Consider the following 22,915-nt stretch of genomic DNA (forward strand, 5'->3'; position numbering starts at 1 on the left):
TTCACCCCCCCCCAACATTCTTATTTTGCCGCTATGCAACCCTGTGTTTTTGGAATCAAACTGACAACCCTTGAGGCTACAAACACTGTGGAAACGCGGCCAGGGGCAGCTCGGCTCACTTTAGCCGAGCAGGTCAAGTTCAGGCTGTGACTTCCAGAGTCCAAAGCAGTGAAAAGGTCAATCCTTGTGTCCTTCCACTTGTCAAGGTAGCACCTTCACTGCTCAGTGCTCCAGCCCCGGCAGCATTTACAACCTCGTCACTGGCTACTGGGACTCCCTTTGTGTCTAGATTCTGCACCCCCAATCCCACGCACACACACACTCCAGACCTCCTCCCTTAGTTTTCAAAATGCCCTTGGGACCAGGGCAGATTTGTAGTCCTAGTGTGTTTGAAGACAGGCCATCAGTCAAGTGTGTGTGTGTGTGTGTGTGTGTGTGATGGTGGTGCTGGGGGTGGTTAGTAGTCTGCTGTCTCAGTCAACATCTATTTACACACAGTTCAACAGTCTGAGATGCTAAAGAGATCCGGAGAATGAATCAGCCCCGCTGTGTGCTGCATGTCTCATGACTCTGTCTGTGGACATGGATGGGACATATTACAGTCAATCACGGCTCTGCAGCCCCAGACACATGTTTGCAGACAGTATGCAAGCACATTATGCCTATTTTTTTTTTTTTTTTTTGCCTTGTAGCAGGTTTGTTTTTCCCAGCGTTGAGACAAATGAAATGGCTGGCATGTTTATTACCCTTTGTAAACCCTGTCTCACTGCATGTCTCGTATCTTTCCTTACATGAAACAAAGCAGCGATTATTGCTTTGAAATTACAAATGCTGTTTTGCATCATAGGAAACAAAACAGAAAAAAAAATCCAGCCGAAATCCTGTGCTGCCCGCTGTTTGTCAGATTTTGGGTAATCCGTTTGTTTATGTGTGCAGGAACACCCAGACAGTGGAATAATGACATGTCTCTTCAAGTGGTTTGCAGGATTTTCCTTGGATTTTGAAGAGGCTTAGGTGGTAAAGTTTTCCAAAGGGGTGTAACTGGTGTGGGGGCAGTTTAGAGGGCTCTACGAGATCACTTCAGTAAGGGGACTTTAAAAGTCAAAAATTAATGTGGTCAGCCATTTTGATGTCATATACAAAGGAAATCTTTTGCATGACTCAAAAATTGAACTGAAATTGTTCCCCATACAAGCAGAGGAAACGACTTTGGCAGCTCACCCGACGTTTCACCTTGCAAGTACTAGAGTTGTATACATAATACTGAGAAATAAATGAGCTGAGAGCTGTGTGACATTGTAGTTATTTTTCAGTATACTATTTAAGTTGTTGTTGACGCGTTATTTAATCCATTAACTGGGATAAATGCACATGAAGGAAACGATGCAGAACGTAGCAGTCTACCTGCTATCCTCCTCATTCTTAGGAAAGAACACATCACAGAGGGCTTTTGTGTATCAACAGCAACTTGGACCTTGTTGACTATTTTTTTTTTTGTGTCAAAGCATCATGCATAGTCACCTGCTATCATTTAAAGGTGTACTCTGCAAATTTTACACATCGAAGTCTGTTTATTGATCTTGGGGAGTACTATTACATAAGTGAAAAGGATTAATACAGCCTTATGTGGCTCCAGAGGGAAATCTGAATAATGTCATCAAGTAGTGCCACTCAAATGATGTCACATTTTTAAGGTGAAGAAAATCTGGAGTTGCTGACCAGCCCTCTGCAGCCACACTGCATCACACTGTAGGCGTAATTCAATTCAATGGGGCCCCAAAAGATGTCTGAAGTTTGTCAAAGCTAATGTTCACCTCATGAGGCAAAAAACCCCCAAATGTCTCTAGGCCAAATAAGGACATTAAATACAGACATTAAATGTGGTCACTGTAACAGCAATTTGTCAAACGGAAATCTGACTTCCTTGTTTGACAGGTCTTACAGTCTGCTTTTTAAAGCACTATGGCTAAACCAGAACTTGACAGCGTCTGGATCGAAGCTAAGAGGGCCTTTTGTTGACCACTCACTAACTGATCTGTTGGGCACACTTGTCTCTATGTCAGAATTGTCAGACGTCTAGATCATGCTCAGTCTGATTTTAAGTTTGCCATGTGTTTGTCCCAATAGACAACATTTGGTTTTTTTTTTGTCTCACACTTTTTAAAACCAGTAGATCAGTAAAAAATTCCCCTAGATATTTTCTCATGCACCCAAAAGGTGTTATTACCTGCTGCAAGAAGACACTACTCGTGTGTGAATGAGCTGAACGAGCTCCTCCTGTGACGATAAGTAGTTCTTGTTGCTGTTTTTAATTGCCTGAATATAACTGCTGTTATGTGTAGTGATTGACAAGCGATTACGTGTTGCCTAGCACCACCAAGACGCCTCTCATTGCAAAACAGTAACACCTCAGTTTAACTGGAGCTGCAAAAAAGAAAAAAAAAAGGCTTTGTGGTGTGCCTCACATTTTTAAGATGCATCCTGCTGTGTGCACCCATGTGGACGGATATCCCTACGCTGGCTGGTGCCAGGGTGCCAACTGTCTAAACTTAACACTGTAGAACTATTATTTTCATACAAACACTCCATCCTATCCTGTACCATCTCAACCTCACTGTACTGTACTGTACTGTACCCACTCTTCACCCCAGCACTACCCTGTTGGGGGGGGGGGGGATCCACATCCTGTGCCAGATGGGCCTTGCTCTGGATCTGACCTTATCACAGGAAATTACAAGGATTACACCAGAGGCAGAGAAAGACAGAAGCAAAGAGAGATAATGATAGAAAGGAGAAGAAGTAGCCCGTTTCAAATCAAAAACAACATAACAACCCTGGAGTTGTCTCTGTAGTCACATATTATACCCATGCACGAGGATTAAATGCGGCTGTCCTACAGTACATGCATGTTATGAGAGAGAGTAGGTAATGGATGTAACCCAGATGGTAGTTGATAAATCCATAGGCGGGACAGCACTCTGCCAGACCGTCAATTCCTGTAACTGAACATTCTGTGGTGAGAAAGTGATGTCTGTGGGGTATTTTATTATTATTGTTGTTGTTTTTGTTTTGTTTTTTACATTTTAACCCAGTTTAACCTCCCAGCTTGGAGTCAAGTAGTACACTGTGTGTGTGGGAGTCCAAAAAAGAAGCCTCTGGTTGCCCAAACCCTTCTCCTTGTCCTCCTCTCCTCCCTCTCCGCTCCTCGCTCTTCAGTAGTGATTCAGACGGCTGTCTGATTTTTGGTCCCTCTCCGTTCCCATTCAGACACACAAATCAGACAGCGGTGTCTGATACCTACCACCCCCACTTCTCCCCCCCCCCGGCAGCCACCAGCTGACCCCAATCAGGCACAGGGCCTGCTCTATTGTCTGGCTTGGGGAGAGGGGACACTTGCTAGCTTGCACGCATACACACACACACACACACGCGCGCGCGCACAGACTCAGACAGGGGGGTCAGAGGGAGATAGAGGCTGTCTGGTCTGGTCTGCCTCTTTGACTCCCAACCCCCAACCACAACACAGCATTTCTCCTCTCCTCTCCTCGGAAGTCCCAGATGTACCTGATGCTTGTTATGCAGTGTGTTTCGGATTGGCATCGTCTTGCTAACTATTTTGTTAAGAGTCATTATCTAAATAAGTTGGTGCCCGTGTCTGCATGGTCAGCTTTGCCGACATATGGAATGCATTTTTGGTTTTGTCAAGGAAAGAGCATCTTCCAACATGGTGTATGTTAAATTAAAGGCTGGAGGTATTCTACATTTTTCTTCATTGTCAACATACCATGAAAAGCCAAGAATGAATCGTTGCTACTAACAAGTATTGTGTGTGTATCCAAAGCCTGAGATATCTTCTTCTTAGAGCGCCACTGTGTCCAAAAACTACTAAAACCACACCAACGAGGCACACTGACCCCTATCTGATAGAATTATTGCTTTTAGATGTTTTATTAGAGAAAGTATATGAAACCCACGACCATATATTTTGTCGTTGTGTTATCTATGGATAGAATTATTTTGAAAAGAAATGTTCACCCTTTTTGCTGGGGACCCCCTGGAACCCCTTAAAGCCTAGTTCACACTATACGACTTTAAGCCACCAGGCTGTGATCGGGGGTTAATCAGCGATCGATCGATCATCGGCGATCGTTATGTGTGAACTACTCAGCGGCGCATCAGAACGGCTCCCGGACGCCAGCCAGGTATCTAGGATGTCAAATATCTGGAAGAGTCGGCCGACTCGATATCCACATCTAACCAATGAGAGCAGGCAGCTGGCAGAGCAGACAGCTACTTTTTCACTGCAAAACCCTTTTTACTCCCCTCCAGCTCTGTCTTTAGCTCAAACGATCCCTGCTACCTGCATGTGCTAATCCATTCTTTCACCCAGATTCTTTGTCTTTATAATAAACAACAGCTGTGTCATGTATAGGTTCACGTCATTTACCGTTTCACTTTCACGTGTATTTTCGTGACAAAACGTGGTTTGGAGACCAGTCGTCGGGTGTAGTGTGTGTGTGTGTGTGTGTAGTACGTGATGTAATGTGAACGCCACAATGACTTCAAAATTCTGTCACAAGACTGCAAGTCGTGTTGTCTGAACAGCACGGGGATCTGCTGACGCTGAAAGTCGTATAGTCTGTCTTTAAGGACCACTGGGGGTCCCAGGCCCCACTTTGAGAACCACTGCAATAGAGCACCAAATGTGTGTTAATCCGTAGTTGAAGATGGTCCCCAACAAATGCACTCTTTACTCTCATTTGTTAAAATCCACAGTGTCCTGCTGTTTTAGGAAATGACTCTTTATGACTTTTTAAATGAGACTATATGAGTGGTTTTAAAGATGAATGTCTGTAGAATGAGCTTGGTACTGAGTGCCACAGACAGGGTAGAGAATAATTATAATGCCAGCCCTATCCTGTTATGATTTCATTTGAAATGATATTTATCATGCAGACATGATCACAAGATGTTGGCAAGTTTACTATGCTGGAGTATAAAGTCTTAAAGGATGTAGAAGTAGTTGCAGAGATGGGTTGTCCTGGAAATAATAAATTATTATTGAGCAAAAGAAAGCCGAAGAGGCAAATGTATCATGTAGGCAAACTGAAAGCATTTAAGTGGCCATATCTGTTAAACTTTAGCTTTTGTTTGAAGTTTGCACACCGACCACACACACAGCTTGTCTTATGGTTTGAAGGATGTTTATTAGTTTTAATTTAGACACATGAAAAATAGAGAAGAAGACAGGGATGGCATGTTCGGTCTTCCATCTCTTATCTTTACGCTTGGCATTGTGCAGGCAGCTAACGTGGCTCCTGGCTAGCATTGCTAATGATGATTAGGGCTCCTGCACCGTGCAGCATGGAGATCCTGTTTGTGAATTATTAATATAGGTCATAGTCACAGCATCCGGCTTGGCCCAGCCCAGTGCCGTCCCAGCACTATCGCAATACACGGCCCCTGCTTACCCACTGCGTGCCCCATCTGTCGGCCAGATTAACCCGGCGGATCACATACACCAAAGTCTGCAGCAGGTTAGGTTTCACAAAAGGACTAAGAATTGTCCACATCCGTGCCATCATGTGAGAGATACCTTTTATCTGTAAATTACAAATCCTTAAAAGTTAAACCCTCTAATGTCTTAAAATGTCAAAAATTCTGTGCATTTGAGATTGGAATAATGATTCTTTCCATAAACACTTAGTCCCCTACCAGTTATGCAGCACCCTGAGCTGCTCATTTACAGCAATTATATTTCCATGAGACAAGAATCTTAATGGGAAGAGTTTATGGTTCCTCATAAGAAACTTGCTTCCCGTGATGAATTGCTTCCGTATATATATGTGTGTGAGTAGGCGGGTGGGACTGTTCGGGAGTCCCATTTCAAGAGCCAAATAGCTTTCCCTCAGTTAATATGTGACTGTTGCTGCATTGAATGTCTACTAGTCTGACTGAATGTCTAGGAGCTGGAGCACAGAACGTGTGTGTGTGTGTGTGTGTGTGTGTGTGTCAGCCCTAAACAGAGACAGACATGCCCTCTCAGCTGTTTTTTGTCTGCAGAAGCACATACAGAGAGAGTCAGACTGCAGCTCCTGCAGAGTTGAATGACAGTGAATCAGCCTCAACCCAGTCTTGTCTAATTCTGATTTTAGAAATCCCAATTTTTGTACTGAAGAGATATAAAAGCGTGTGTCTGTGCGTGGGTGTTGCCAAGTTGTTGATCTCTCTGGTCTTTGTGTCACCCAAAAGAGTTTTACATCGTTGAGTCAGGAGCTTCTTTTCATTCCGCAGTATTCGCCGTGAGCTGAACTCCCCAAGTGGTTCTTCTACAGAGAGAGGAGAAAAAGAAGGAAGAGGGTGGTGTGGGTGGGGAAAAAGGAGTGTGAAAGAGAAGGCAAGAAAGATATGACGAGGGGGAAAAAGGAGGAGATGTCAAGTCTGTATTGTTCCTCTGCTCTTCATGTCTACTCGAGAAAGTGAAATATCTTGAAGATTTCATAAAAACATGAGAGAAACGCTTCATTTATGATCATCTACCTGACGGTCAGGAATCTTACGGTGGTTTATCAGACCTCTAACCGTTTCATCCCTAATCAACACATTCTCAGCAGAGCCACAAACAAAAAACAAATTCCCACACCCTTCATGTCGTTACACAGCCATGTGTTTTTAAAATGATAAGCTTACGTTGTACAAGAGACCATTGATTTACACATCAAAAAGAATCCCAACACATTGAAGGGTCAGCTTTCACCCAAAGTACTGATAAGAACAAGAAGAATTTTTTCTTACCTCTAGGGCCATGCAGTCGGTCAGATTTGCCTTGAGTAGGAATTAAACTAAATTTATTCTTTTGAGTTGTTTTGTTAAGGCATTTACTAGCTGATGAGGAATATTATATCTGCCCTCAGATACAGAGTTTTCTATACGGTTGAACCTAATTGCTGACGCTTGCACTTGAGGTTACTAAGAGAATGTGTTTTTTGGACGAACCAACCCTTCAAATTCTTGACCTTCCTGCTTCCATGTAGGGCTGGACAATAAAACATTAACAATAATTATCCCAATATAATTTTTTTCAATAACAATATAACAAATGTTCAATAAATATTCAATAAATGTTTGATTTTTTTTCCCTTCAATCATACACGAATGAGGACTTTTATTTTTTTTTTCATTGATGTTGATTTTGTTGAGGAAAAAGGACTGAAAAATACAATTAACCATCAGGTTTCTTCATCTTACACTCAGGAGCAAAAATCAGCTTTGAAACTCGAAAGGAATAATGATTTGATACTTATCGTGATAATTATCGATATTGAAAGATATAAAACTTTTTATCATGATAACATTTTTGGCCATATCGTCCAGCCCTGCTTCCATGCCGGTTGAGGGAAGCAGTCGGTTGCAGCGGTATGGATACACTGTATGGTGGCACGAGCCGCTCCACGCACTATCCTCCCCTCTGTTTGAACCCCTTCAATCCCACCTCCACCCCCGCCGCCCGCGGTCTATTTATACCTTTTTCCCTCCCTCAGCGAGCCTAAGACATCCCGGCCATCTCCAAAGCACCATCGCCATTACTTACTTAGAGAGTGACTCTTCCTCTGCAGCCTCTTTTCCTTTTTTTGTTTTGTAGTTTCCTCTGTTGTCGGCAGCTGTTGCTCAGCACCGCACTGAAGTTCAGCCTGCGGTCACGGCCAAGTGTTCCAGCGAGGGGAAAAAAAGTTTTTTGATAGTTCTTTCTTTTCTTCCCCACACGTACTTCCCTTTATCTTGCATTTTTCGCCTCGTATACCCACACACAACAGTTTTTTTGCACTGATGTCGCTTCCCTCTCAGTCTCTTGCTTCTCTTTATCCCTGTCTCACTTTCACTGTCTTTCTTTCCTTTTGGCATCTCTCTCTTCCTTCCTCACTTTTCTGTCGCTGTCTCTCTCCTGCCTAATCCTGCCTGCCAGGCATAGCTTCGTGGTTGTTAAGCATCTCAACCCAAACGGGAGGCGTGAGGGGTGGGGGGGGGGCAAAGTAGGAGAGGAGGGGCGCTAGTCATCTGGTGAAGCCTATTGAACAACTTAAGCGTGGTTGTTTTGCTCTGTTGGCTCGGCATAATAAGACCACATGTGGAAGACATGTTTACACCCCTTCATCTGAGAGTCGGAGAGAGTTGGAGAGGAGGAAAAAGTGGGACGAAAGGTAGGAGAAAGAGAGGAGGTGGGATAAGAGAGAGGGAGGCAGGAATGACGACAAAAGTATATATAGTGAAGTGAAAAAGAAGAGGTGGGCTACAGAGAGGAGGCTGAAAGAGACAGAAGAGGAGGAGAGTAATGGATGATGAAAGAAAAAGGACAGATTAAAACTGAGTTTGGATGGATAAATACAGAGTAAGGGAGAGTGAGAGGAGTGTGACAAAAAGAGCAGAAGAGACAGACATAATGAGAGAGAAAGAGGAGAAACACAGACTAAAATAGAGAGACAGTCCATCTCGGTGGAGAGACGGTGAGGATGACAGTGAGTCATAGCAGAATAAAACGCCACGCAAGCATATGCGGCTGTTGAGGAGCCATCTTTTTCCAAAATGGAAACCAGTTATGATTTGTGGGCAGAGATGAAAAAGAAGCAGAGCAGATTAAACTGAGTTATTACAAACATACGGGGTGTAATTACACACGAGAGGAGGAGGCCATTTCTCTTGTGTTGTGGGGTTTTTTTGAAGCCACAGAGCTCTCTGTTTCCTCATTATGTGTTTTAGCTGTTTTGGTCCATGTGAAGGTTTTTAGGTTACCTCAGAATATGTTTCTTGGTGAGGTGGGAGATAGGGCTGCAACTACCATTACTACTATTGCTGCTATTGTATTTTTAATTAATCGTTCATTAAAAATAGTAGTGAAAAATTCGGATTTCCCAGAGCTCGAGGGGCATCTTCACATTGTTTGCTTTACCATCCACATAAAACGCAGAGGTCTTCAACTTACAGCCACAAAACAGAGGAAACATTTACATTTAGAAGTCAGGAATATATGACTTATTGTTAAATGATTGATTAATTTCCTTTTGATTGACTAATTAATTCGTGTGTGTGTGAAAACCTTTTGAAAGTAAATCGATAAACGATCAAACATACTGTCTACATACACTAGCTGGCCAAAAGTATGTGGACACCTCTTTCTACATGCCTCACTTCACTTTTAGTTTGCGGCTATTTCAAGCAACAATACTGTTCGATTGGCACTGGGAACTATGCTACCATTCTCCGAAGATTGCACCCAAATAACTATGAATAATTGTTGTGGACTTGTAATATATTAACTTTGCCTTTGTTGCCAGATTTTGGTCCCAAACCGTAGTTGGGAGCGCACTGGTTCCTCATACTAATTTAGCTCAGAGCTGGAGACTTGTCTCCACACTTTGTTTCAGCGCTATGCCAGCGCTGGAGATAGTAGTAAAGTACATGGCACCCACCGGTACCGAGATCAGCAGTGTAATTTAACTTATGACTGTGACGTTACAACCCAAACTCACGGCCCAACCAAGCGTAGAATAGCAACACACGTGAGTACATTTACAGCTGAGGATTGCGGCTTACTTTGGCAAGCCTTCAGCTCAACGATCAATCATGGTTTCAGTTAAATGCTAAAGTTGCTGTTACTATTACCTTGTCTGTGGTCCGCTCCCTGGACTTGACGATAGAGTGGGTGCTTTCTGATCAGATGCCGTCGTGCTGTTACGGTAGGACATAAGTCTCGTTTTACGGTGGGCAGACTGTGACATTACAGAGTTGTTGATTTCTTTTAGCTTGATAAACTGCAACCGGAGCGTCTAGCCCATCTCACAGCGCTGTAGCCGAACTGAACGTGCAACACACGTTTTACAGAAGCAAGGTAAGGACGCATCGCAACCACGCGCAGATAAAAACAAAGGAAAATATATTTTCTTAAACAACATGAGAGTCGTAAAACTATTAGATTTTTTTTATAATTTAACAACTATTCAAATATTAACAAATCTCACCCATCCCTAGTTTGGACTCTGCAGCTTAGTCAACTTCAGTAAATCCTTTTTTTTTTATTTAGTTACATGATGAATAACAGCAGGAAATCCTCATTTTGAGAAGCTGAAACCAAATGTTTGGCACTTTTGCTTGAAAACTGTCTGAAATGAGTAGTAGATTGTCAAAATGGATGCCAAGTTGCTGTCAATTGACTAAGCCCTGACCTCAGCCCCACCCAACACCTTTGGGATGAACTGGAACGCCGATCAGCATCAGTGTTGGACCTCACTGACTCTCTTGTGGCTGAATGGGAGCAAATCGCTGCGGCCAGGTTTCCACATCTGGTGGAAAATCTGAAAGCAGAAGAATGAAGGCTGTATGGAAGTTCTCATAGTTGTGAAATGAGATGTTCACTAATCACATACGAGTATAAGGATCAGATGTCCACATACTTTTGGTCAAATAGTCTTTAAACAAAAAGTGTCTTAGAGTCAAACTCTCAAAAAACATTTGAACACACTATGATACTGGAGCTGGGTGAAACTGACAGTATGTCTGCTTAACCCCAACAGACCAAGCAGCTCCAGTTTGGATGTGTCCCGTGTCTCCCAGAGCTTCCTGTGTTCCACCCACAGTATCCCCTGCTGTCTCTGTTTGGCTGATCGCAACAGCCACAGAGAGTCTGCAGCACATATGCATCATGCAGCCTACGTTTGGGAGGTGTCTGTTACCCCTACTGATGTTGAAAACCCACTTTAGAGTCGCATGGTGAAATCACCTCTCCTGCGGGGGTGAGGTGTGTGGTGGTTTTGGTGTGGTGTTGTGTGGTGGGGTAGGGAGGGGGGGTGCCTGTTCTATCAAATGAACATGTGCCAGGAAGCATGCAGACAGACAGAGAGACAAAAGCCCAGTCGTTTCTTCCTCCTCCTCCTCTCTCTCTCATCTCTTCTGTTTTGTTCTTTTTTCCGCTGCTCCGCTGTTTTGTTGTTCAGTCTCAGAGATGAGACACAAGACGCCACGCTTTGTTGTTTGTCTGCCTTTAACATCTGTCTGCCTTTACCACATTTTCCCCGCACCTCTATCTCTTCCTCTGCTGACTTTCTCCCCTCATCTCTCTTTTCCCGCTCTTATCTTAGTTCCTGTCTCCTCTCTGCGTCCAATCTCCCTGCCATTCTTCAACCTGAGCTGGATTCTCTTTATCCTTCTGGTTTTTTTCCCTCTGTGCCACTCTGGCAGCTGTGTGCTGCTACTTTCTTTTTCTTTTCTCCTCTCTTGTTCTGCTCAGCCAGACCCGTGATGTTGACCTGTAGAGAAATGCACACAGCAGGATAATTTTCACAACCTCCCTGCTAAATTGACATAGATCTATGTGTCTGCATGGCTGACTGGGTTGTCTTTGGCTGACAGGAGTCTGCAAGGTGAGATGGTGTGTGTGCACGTGTTATTTTGGCTTTTTCTTGTGTATTTTGGGGGGTTGTTTTCTATCTATTTGTTTTAGTATTTTTCTAAAGTATAATGTAAAATCTTCAATACCGTTATATTGAAGGATCATTAAATTCTATATTGTTCTTTATGAATTTTTGGAATCCATGAAGGAAGATATATCCTACTTTGGATACACACACAATACATGTTAGTTTTCATGGTATATTGACTATAAGAAAAATCTAGAATATTACCAGGCCTAGGATTATTTAGCCTATTATTGGTTTAAAAAAAAAATAATAAATTGGTTTAAAGTTCAGTACATGAATAGAAAATAATATCAATATCAGCTCCATCCATCTGTCTGTCTGTTGGTCTTCATTTGCCAGTTTGCCCTTGGGTTGTGTGTGTGCTTGTGCGTGTGTTCCGCGTGTCTGTCTCCTCTGACTGTGTGGAGGAGGAAGATGACGACGACGATGAGGCGTATGTTAGCGATGAGGCTAACGAAGCCCGTCATTGCCAGTCACAGTCAAAGCCCTGCTTCCAGGTTAAAGAACATTACTACACACCCCTTGTACCCTTCTAATCTGCTCCAGGTTATTACGGTCTGTCGGACAACACTGTCTGTCTCCAACCCCCCTTCACCCTTCACTGTCATCACAGTGTCTCCATCATTAATTGCCTTGCTCCTTTTGCTTGTTGAGGTACTTGTAGGGCTTTGGGTCCAGGCTATTGTTGTGCGTTCAGACTGATCGCCTTCACCGTGTCTTTCAGTCATTTGCTACCAGCATGTTTAGAAATAGTGGAACGGACTACCCAATGTCCTTTAGAATAATAGTTGTAATTATCATAATCATCATCATCTAGCAACTAGACAAGCAGAAAGTTGCTCTCAAGTGGACAGACCTTTTCTCTTTTTTTTTTTCTCTTTTCAGATACTTTACTCGCATTAATGATAAACTATTATACATTTCCCTGCAGTAGAATCACCACTTTGGAAGAAATATCCGCCCAACTAACACACACACATATACACATACAGCCATGTCTCGCACCCTGTTCAAGCTTTGAGCAACATGCTATAGCAGACTGAGCTTTAATCACACAAAACATACCTCAACCCCTTCACACACACACACACCCACTTACACACACACTGACCCTTGCTGACCCCGGTCAACATCCCACACATGCACACACACACACACACACACTCACTTTAACCCTGACATTAGTCTGACCCTCCAGTATGTTTCAATCACTCAGAGAGAATGTAGTCAGTCTGGCTTTATGGCAGGGGGGTTGGGGGTGTCTAGACGCTATCCTGTCTGTCTGGCTCTGATAATGTACACACACACCTGAGAGACTGCAGGCCAGCTCTGACTGCAGGAGGGTGTGTGTTTGTGTGTGTGAAGTGACACGGTCGTGTCCACCATCTCGCCGACTGGATGAATACTTGAACTCCCCTCTCTGCTTTACTGCTGTTCATGAATATTACAGCACTGGAATATTGATAATATTAGACTATATTGTAATATTCATGATATGTTATCACAGAGCCCTGCGTTTTTCGGATCTTTGTTCATGTTATATTCATGCAGGTGGAGACGATATGGCCTTTTCTGGAGCCAGTGGGGATTTTGTGCCGGCTCAAAAAATGTGGAACAAAACATTTAGCGGCTTAGTATTTGTCCATCCTATTGATATAAATGGGATGGACAAAATATAAGAAACGCCTCTCAGTATTATGCAATACAGTTATACAGCAGCACAGACTGAAGCCTCCAAACGAACATCAACACCTCTCTAAAACTGAAAGCGAACATTATAACATTCATGAAGGCAGGATTTATTGCTTTGTATTTATTGTATTAGACTGCATTAGTTTTAGCTAGGTGCACCTACGTTTTTGAACCTGTTTCCTAATCTAAACAAATATGGCACAGATGGTAACAAGACACAAAAGGGTATAAACATATTTGATGTTTAAAATATTTTGTATTTTGTGTACGAAAATATGTTTTGATGAAATGATTGAAATAACCTTGATACATAAATGAAAGTTATACCTGGTATGAAAATGTAACTTTTGGTTCACATCATACAAATTGAGCAAATACCATCTGTCTAGCACCTTTGTTTTAAGTTGGAAATAGACTTGTCATACGGACTTTGAGGATCCTGCAAGTACTTGTCCTTCTGGGGTTTTTTTGAAAAATCGCCAGGAAATTTTCTTTCAGCTAAAATAGGTACTTAGCTCTGTGTCTGGAATGTAATGATAATAAACGAGTGGAACAATCTGGGTATAGACTATAGCCTACCTACTATGCACAGCGAAATGTTTCCCCTCACCTAGTATCAACGTTTTCTTTGTCTGGTATGATGAATCTCAGTAGAGCTGTACTCGAAACTGAAATTTCCAGGTTGATTTTCCATTCCTGTTAGTTTTGTAATGAGTGATTGTGAAACTAGGTTTGTTAATAGCCTGTAATGCTGCTTTCCTGTGTTGCACTGTACAATGATGCTGCACCTGACAAAATGAGGCACGACTCATTTGAGTGATGATTCGAATCATTGACGCTTAAGAGGCAGCCGTAGAATTTAGAGAGGTGCAATTCAAGTACCTTTTAAGTCTCTGGTAATGTCAGGGTTAGGTCATGGCTCTGTTGAATTAAAGGGAAGTTGTGGTTTCGTAAACCCATGGTCTTTGTATTGATTTATGTTTTTTGTGCAGTTTTGGCAATTAATTCTACCAGTAAAAAGTGAATTGCTGATTTCTAAAAATCTCACAAAGCAGTCAGATGATCAGACAGATTTCAGACAAACCCAGAGGTTAGTCAAACTTATTTGGAAAAGAAATATGAATGAGAACGACTTCCTGGTTCAACTTTGACCTACTGTACTCTCCGTAGCTGTTTTCCTGTGCAGTGAAGGACTATTAGTTTTCAGTTTTACCTGCATATAAAGTGATTTAGATAACCTGACTTTGTTGTGGCAGTGTTACAGATCTCACTCACTACTTTTGGTGAGGACAGTGTTATCATAACCAATGACTATTAAAAATAGGACCCAAGTTGTAATAAACCTTTTAAGCTTTTCCATTAAATGTCTTTGCATTGATTCCAGTTTTGCTGCATGTTTCTCACATGGCAGAACGTCCCCTGCCCCAACGCAGAAGTTAGAAGTTAGAAGTCGCCATCATGTATGAGTCTAGCTTTTTAATCCTGTTTAGTCTCTGTGGTAAAGCATAGACAGGCTGTCTGATTCCCCTGTGCTGTGTGAGCGAGAGAAGGGATAGATGGATGAAGAAAAAGTGAGAGGAGGGAGAGTGGAGAAGAGACAGAGCCGTAATTGTTTGTTTTCTTGTTGCCCATAGTCCCCATAGCATGTCTGGCACCTTTCTCTCTCTTTCTGTCTGTGTCAGTGTCCCTTTCTCTCTCTGCATCTGACACACTCATTACATCCCCCTCTTTCCTCTTTCATCAGTCTCTTCCTCTTTCTCCTTTCCTCTTCCTCTCTGTCCCTCCGCCTCACTGTCTCTATCGCTCTCCTGACCCTGAGCTACCTGTCTAATGGGCTTAGGATCCTACACACACACACACTCAAAATGGCCCCCTCTCCTCAGGGTTAAGCAGCACTAAACTAGTTCATTTATTTCCATGGAGAGACTGACTGACTGTAGTAGAGGAGAGGAGGCTGTAACTAGGCTGATATCTGCTGCATGCTGTGTCACACACACTGTGGTTTTAGAGAGACGGTTGCTGCCAGGCTGATACCAGCCGTCTAGACTTTACAGTGCACGTCTCCCGAGGGAGGTAGAGTGTTGTGTGAGTGTGTGTGCACCTCATTTTCTCTTCCCCTTCGTTTCCCCTAACTCTTTCTGTCCCTTCATTACTGAACTCTCTCCTTCCACCTTAACTCTCTTTACGTGTGTGTGTGTGTGTGTGTGTGTGTGTGTGCGTGTGCATTGGCTTCCTCTCCCTCCTTGTCTTTTTCCATCTCTCTCTGTACCACTGTGTGTGCGCGTGTACGTGTGTGTGCCAGCCAGGTCGCTGCCATGGCGCCCCAGCAGCTCCGGGCCTTGTTGATCACAGCACCGTGCCCAAGGGTTACCATAGCAACGGCAGTGGCAGCAGACAGGGCTGTGTGCTTCTGTGTGTGTCTGTGCGTGTGTGTGTGTGTGTGGGCCCAGTGAGGTGGGCAGCAGGCTGTGAACTCAGCAGGCCTCTAGCTGGGCTGGGGGTCTCTGGGCAGCAGAAGAACGACGGGCAAGTTAGAGCGAAGAAAGCGTCCTTAGCCTTCTGTCTCTCTTTTCACTTCATACTTGCACTACATTATAATACAGGTGCGTAGTTAAATATAAGGTGGTGGACTGAGTTCACGGACTTATAAACCAACAGATTGAGAGCCTGGTACTCGGTGGAGCAGCACAATTACACGGCACTTGCAGCACTTCCTCTATCAGTCATGGAGGAAGCGCTGCATTTCACAGTAAAGTGCAGTTTTGCTTGCCAGGTGTGACAGTGAGAATGGTAATTCTTCATGACTGAGATGTAGCTCTGGAGTACAGCAGGAAACAGGAAATGACTGCAGAGGAAATAAGCCAGCTGGAGGGTTTGTTGAGTTCAGCTTGGCTAGGTGAAATGGGAAAAAAAAAAAAACACCAGCAAGTGTGCTGCCTCCACACTTTGCCAAGCTTTTGGTTTTTAATGGAACACGCAAATTCCAGTCATTTCTGATGAAGATTTTGCTGTCATTTCCGTCTGTTTTCTGCTGTCCTGCCACCTCCCAGAGCAGCGCCCGGTCAGGCTGCGTTTTTCCTGACGTGTTCACTGTTACAGTTCCATAAACTGCTGCTTTAGCTCTGGGGCTGTGTGCTGCTTGGCTGCCAGATAGGATTCGTAACAGCTGAAGCTCGGTCTCTCCAGTCTGAGAGAAAACGCATTTCCTTTGCTGGTGGGAGTAGCTCTCCTACTCTGAATTAGCAAGCAGCTAGCGAGCCGTTCCCTGCACGCTCAGGCTCCATTGTCAGCATACATCCACTTTCAAACCTGAATCATGGAATACATTCTCGTGGTTTTGGACAAAGACCTGCTCCTTTGTGCAAACGAAACCAGCCAGGCCTGGTTTTCTCACGGAAGCGTCTAAGGTCATCCGATCTCAAATGTTAAGTTTATTGAGCAATAACAATGTTAGAGGCCCCGGCTGAGTGTCTGCAGTCTCTATAGATAGCCATTAGCCTGATTTTCATTTCAGGGCCAAACAGAGTAAGCCTGTACGCCCTCATTAGTCACAGAAGTGAGTTTCCCCATGCACTTAACTATTTCTCATTGCCAGTAGGAATGAATTTGCTGTAGATGTACAGTGTGAGTTGGTCCAAGTTGTAGGGAATTATGCACTGAAACAGGCTGTTGCTAAGGCAGCAGGGAATAGTAGACAGTCCTGTGCCAGTTTGAGATTAGAGTGTGCCACATAGTTAACCTGTCACTCTCACAGATAGTGTTTATCACCCAAACGCAGCAGACCATGACTGTATTGTATAGACGGTCTGGTGTTGACACACAGGAGCAGCATGCTGCATGCGTTTCGATCTAGGCCTTTAAAATATCACCAGCCAAGGCAAAAGAAAGTTCTTTAGGTTTTGCTTTTTTTTTACAAGAAGTTGCTCAGATTTTGGTGCTCAGGAGTTGGTTTACCCATATTACAAAGAACATTTTCCCTCTCTCCTTTGTCAAGCCGTATCTCTCCTTACAGATTTGGTTTTATATCTCCAGGCTTTTTAGATATCAGTGACTGTAAATGAAAAAATATTTGTATGTATTTAATGATTCATTAGAATGATACAATCTCATGTGTTTGTGTCTGAATGTGTCCTCTGTCTGTGTGTCTGACGGCTTCTTTTCACTGGCAAGTCAGCTGAACTGTCTGACCTCCCACTGGCCTCTGTCACTCTCACTCACACACACACACACACACACACATACAGGTCAAAGGGCCGTCATTGGGTCACTGTGCATGTGTGCACCCTCTCTCCATGCTGTTTACTCTCTCTTTTAGTCTCTGGCTTTTTGAATGGACACCGGGATGCTGCTGTGACTGCTGTCTGTGTCTGATAGGGCTTCAAATAACCAAGGTATTGTGTCGACAGTAGTATTGTCAAAAATGTCAAACTATACCCAGCCCTAGTATCTAACAGCAACTGCTATTATTTTATCTCTCTACTTCAATACTGTGGCTGGATGAGGGAGAAGATTCACTTCCTTAGTTGTGAAAATGGCTGCAGTTAAACAGAGGAAGTCTTGACAATGACGTGTGTCAAATTATACATAGTTAATCATTGTTATACTACTAAAAGAGGAAATGGCCAATTCAGTAGCATATAGCCTAACATTTTGGGGGAAACCAATTTTTACCTGTCCAGTGAAATGAAAAGCAGCCTGCTTGGGTGGAAAACCCCAATCTTCTAGCGACACTACTGTCATCAAATCCATAACATTTTGCTCAAAAATAAGTTGTTGTTTTTTTTAGGCAACCTGAAAGTATATTTAATCTATACTCTTCAGGTTAAACCACTTTTATGTTTGTCTTTTTTATTCCGGTAAACTACTTTGAGCAAATAGGTGGGGGTTTTCAAATTCTAACAGTGTATGTACAGATGTTTGAGAGAGCTGTAGTGTAAGGGTCTTCTGGGAATGGCCACTTTCACATGATTCACATAAACTTGATGGCCTTTCTCCTCACCACAGCAGGAAAAAAAAACGATGCAAATTATTCAGCCTGCTGAAGGAAAAAGGGTTCTGCAGATGCCGGACTGATATTGTTTTGACAAGTGGATTACTGTTGTAATAACATCAGACTGGTGCTGGTAATGCAGACTGCCAGCACACACTGATCTCTGGCCTGTGCGGGAGTCAGTGCTGTACACTGTGTTCTGAAGCCTCTGAACTGGGTGGATACTGTGGTTAGGCAGGATAGGCCTCCCCTCTTCCCTGCCTCTTTTTTTCTTTTTTAATCTCGCCTCCTCCCCACACTTCCTTCCTGCCTTCTCAACTCCTCCTCTGGCTTCCTTCCTCCCTGCCGTTCAGAGGAGAGGCCATTAAGTGTAGCCGCTTTACTTTTATTTAACTTGAACTGTAAAAACATCCCCGCCTATACTTCAGGAGACAGCTTTGAGTCTGGCGTCTGGTTTGTGTGGCTTTTACAACAGCAGAAGGCAGAGTATGTGATAATTTACCCGGCAGGCTTACAGAAGGGGCTGGTTGACTTGGTTTCCCAGAAGTCTGTTCTCTGAATGAAACCCTCCCTCGGTCCCCTCCCCGTGACTGCTGTGGTGAGCACACAGGCCCAGGCTGGCTCAAGCTCCCAAATGAAACAGTCAGCCTAGCAACATAACATCTTTCCAATGCATTTAGAGGACAACGCAAGGGTTGCAAAACACATCTGAGGGGTCATGTCATGGTTAACAAGATAGAAAAGAAAGGAAATAGTATTTGTTTCTTTTGATTTTCTCATCTCATTGTTTGTTAGCTACGCTAGCAGCATGGCTCTTTGGATGCCAGTGTCGGTCTGTCTTTGGGCCAGACTGAAAACAACTACTGGAGCCATGAAAACTAGTACAGACATTCATGCTCTCCAGAAGATGAATCCTAATGACTTCAGTGATCTCCTGGCTTTTTCTTTAGCGCTGCCAGAAGGTCATAGTTATTTTATTATATCCAATATTTCAGCTCTACCAGGTGAATTAGTGGTAATTAATTAATGGTCCTCAAATGCTCAATCCTTCTGACTTTGGTGACACTTGTGGTTTGGAGTAAATTTCTAGACAACAGTTGGATAAATTGATGTGACATTTTTAACCAATATTCAGATTCCCCTCAGGATGAATTGTGATAACTTTAATCCCCTGATTTTATCTAGCGCCATCATCAGGTCAAAATTGTATTTGTCCAATACTTATGTTTATGACCAAATACTTGCAGAGCTAATGACGTTCCCATCAGCCTAAGCAGTAATTGTGTGTAAGGCTAATGTTAGCATGTTAGCATTGTTACTGTGGGCATGTTAAAGTGCTGATGTTAGAATTTAGCACAAAGCACCAATTTCCTAACGAAGTGCCTCACAGAGCGGTTAAAAATGGCTGTAGAGTCTGAGTCTTCTTCTTATGAAATACAGTTTTACCTTGTCTAAACTCTTAAAATTTGCAATCTGATGTGGGAACTCCCCCTTTTTGGTTGAACTGTTCGCAGCTCATACATGTACGCCTTCACACAAGGTGTCATGAGTAGGCATTGCTCAGCTTTGAAGGCTCACAACTAAAGGATTGGGAACCAGTGAAAGGGGGTACACCGCACCTGAAGAAACCAGGTATTATGTTGGTTTTTCAGTACACTAGTTTCTTGTATTGTATTAATGTAATCTTACCTCCTTTTTTCCAGAGAACTCCACTTCTCGTTTAGTGCAGTTTTGGTTCTTCATCTTCACTTTCAACACTTTGTTCCCCATGTCCTTACTGTTGCACATCAGGTGACTCATATTGTGATGAACAGCTTAAAAACACAGTTTCAAATGTCTGGTGTGAGAAATGGGTTGGGTTAGGACATCATTTCCACCTTTTTGTTCTTCATAATACTTTGTTAATGGGGAGGGTTTCAGTCATTTGCTTAACTCTCCACCGCTCACTCGTCGCCTTTCATCGTGCAAAAGAAATGTTGTTGATCTTGTCTATCGTTTTTGTTTTGCACTAAGCACTTCATACTTCTGCTCTATGGTGGTTACTGTCGGTTGGTTTTACTGGCTTAGTTATTCAGTGTCTTGAGGCTGGGAAGACTGGGATAGGTTTGGTTTTACCGGACAGGGCTGGTCCCCGCTTTAATGTTTTGTGTTTCTTGCACGTTTCTACTTTTTTTTTGTAAGAATGGAAAGTTATTTTGTGAATTTATTCCAAATCTTTTGTCCAGTGGTAATCAAAGCACCAACTCTCCCATCCCTGTTGTGTCGAAAACTGCCATGGTGGATTGTGGGTAATACTCACAAATTGTACAGAGCTTTGTGGAGGAGGTGTCCGCCAGAATCGAGGCATTGTAGCTCAAATAGCTGAGTGTACATTGTGTCATTGTTCTTACAGAACTGCACGCACACACAAGGACATCAACTGTATAAACACACACACACACACACACACACACACACACACACACACACACACACACACACACACACACACACACACACACACACACACACACACACACACACATAGAGTGAGTGAGTGTCCAGCAGTGAGTAAGAGTGTGAGTCAGAGGTCAGACTGTGTGCCAAAACCAGACAAGGTCAAGACTTCTGCTCAGAACAAACCCGACAACACACAACAAAAGAGTCTCACACTGCAGCTAGGGAGGCAGGGAGAGGGAGTGAAGAGGAGGAGAGAGAGAGAGGAAGGAGGCATAGATAGAGGAAGAGAGAGACAGGAAAGTGGGAGACAGTGAAGAATAAGAAACACAGAGAAAGAATGGTGGTGGGTGAGGGAGGAATGCAAGAAGGGAGATTGCTAAAGGCAGGAACATTTGGGAGAATACAAGGAAAGACTTGTGGGAGAGAAAGAGGAGGATGGAGGGATTGGGTTAGAGGAAAGGTGGATAGAGAGCTGGAGGGCAAGTGGAGATTCAGGCAGGGTTCAAAGTGACAGAGTGGGTGGAGAATGGAGGAAAAAAAAGAGGAAACAATGAACAAGAGACGAGGGCCAGCCGTGACTGTGAGGCAGGGATCATTGTGTCTCCCAGTGGTGCCCTGATCTGGGAGGTCATCCCAGATCAGCACTGATGCTGGTGTGTGTGTGTGTGTGTGTGTCACTCACTGTTGTTTGTTGAGGACAGAAACACCGCAGTTATTCAGAGTCTCCACAAAGAAACCACTGTACACTCATCTTTTCTGTGATTTGAAGCTTTCCCCTGTCAAATCTTCTGGCACACATATAAACCACTATATGCTCAGTATTTTACAGACTGACTTGGAGTTTGACCTCTGCTACCCCCTGCTGGTGAACACACGTTCTGACAGTCAGGCAGAATAGTGCTCAATCTGGGACTCCTTTAAAAGTCTCAAACATTTTCAGTGAAATCCCTTAAAACAGTGTTTCCCAGTTGAGCAAACAGTCTCATCAAAAGGTCCATTTAGTAGCTGTTCAGGAGCTTTTGATCATATCACATTTTCACAGGATCTTCCTCAGTCAGATGCCCAGTTGCAGTGGATTTGTAGATGTTCACACCTAATTTTTTTCCCCCCTTCTTTTCATTAGGCTTCATTTAACGATTTAATTTATTTTGGATCTACATCTCCTGTAAATGTTTGATGCTAACCCCCCCACTCTCTCTTGTTTTGTGTGTTTGTGCAGCTGAACTGGAGTTTGTTCAGATCGTCATCATCATCGTGGTGATGACAGTGATGGTGGTGGTGATCATCTGCCTGCTCAACCACTACAAGCTGTCTACCTGGTCCTTCATAACAAGGCAGAGCCAGGCCCGCAGGCACGACCATGCACTGCAGCAGGTCAGTAACACTGTGTGTGAGTTTGAGTGTGAGTGAGAGTGAATGAGAGACAGATACTGTTTGGATTGGGTTGTATTTAGTTGCTCTGGCTGTGCTCTTCTTTCAGTATCCATGCCAATAACATTTTCATCGAAACTGATAGTGAGTGAAAAACTGCACTGTCTGTCGCTTCATCTGTTCTCACTGAATGTCCCTGCGTATTCATTGTGACAGTACATTTCTTTATTTCTGAAGCAGGACAAACATAGCTTACCAGTTTGTTTCCAGTAAAGCTGCGCTGAGCTAAATGAATCCTTTTATCCCAGTCGTAGTCTCTGTCCCAGTTTCACTGAGGTAACAGCTTTGCTCCAGTCTGTTAGATGAACTTGCCGAATTGGTTTCTTCAGAGCAAGACTGTGTCAGGGCTTGATGTTTAATTCACTACAGCGCCGTCTAGACAGCAGCGGCTCTGCCCCCATACTGACATGTCGACATTCTGGGACAAACACACACACACACACACACCAAGTTGCATATACGCACAATGCAAGATTGCTCCCAGTGAAATGGCCTCAGGTACAGAATGTGATCCGTGATGCAAAATGATTGGTCCATTGATAAACCCGGTTTCTAGACCAGTATCTGAAAAACAGATGAAAGCTCTTGTGCACTTCGTTGTCCCGTTAACTGATTATTTAAATTCAGCTAATAACCTCTCATCTCATCTTTTTCATCTCTCCTCTCACTCTCTGCTCCGTACCGACCAATCAAAACAGAAATTATGCAAACAGAACTAGACACATAAGAAAAAAAAAAAGGCATAAATGCAACATCAGAAAGCAACAAGCCAACAAAGCCCCGTAGCAGAGAAAATTTGGAAGAATAGCCGATGGCCTTTTCCCCTAACAGACACATAAACAGCCAGGATTTATGCATGTGTGTCCTCCTTTTCATCTCTCTTTTTTTTTTTTTT

General features: G+C 43.4%; 1 protein-coding gene across 1 annotated transcript in view; it reads left to right on the top strand.

Annotated features, from left to right (window-relative positions):
• The window catches only part of LOC123967682 (low-density lipoprotein receptor class A domain-containing protein 4-like), a 232,369-nt gene that overhangs the window by 193,919 nt on the left and 15,535 nt on the right, over window positions 1–22,915 (top strand). Inside the window, exon 4 of the mRNA XM_046043853.1 lies at window positions 21,809–21,963. Within this exon, the coding sequence (XP_045899809.1) occupies window positions 21,809–21,963 (155 nt within the window). The remainder of the gene's footprint in view (window positions 1–21,808; window positions 21,964–22,915) is intronic.

Source organism: Micropterus dolomieu, linkage group LG03 (assembly GCF_021292245.1).
Source record: "Micropterus dolomieu isolate WLL.071019.BEF.003 ecotype Adirondacks linkage group LG03, ASM2129224v1, whole genome shotgun sequence".
In the NCBI taxonomy this organism is placed as follows: domain Eukaryota; kingdom Metazoa; phylum Chordata; class Actinopteri; order Centrarchiformes; family Centrarchidae; genus Micropterus; species Micropterus dolomieu.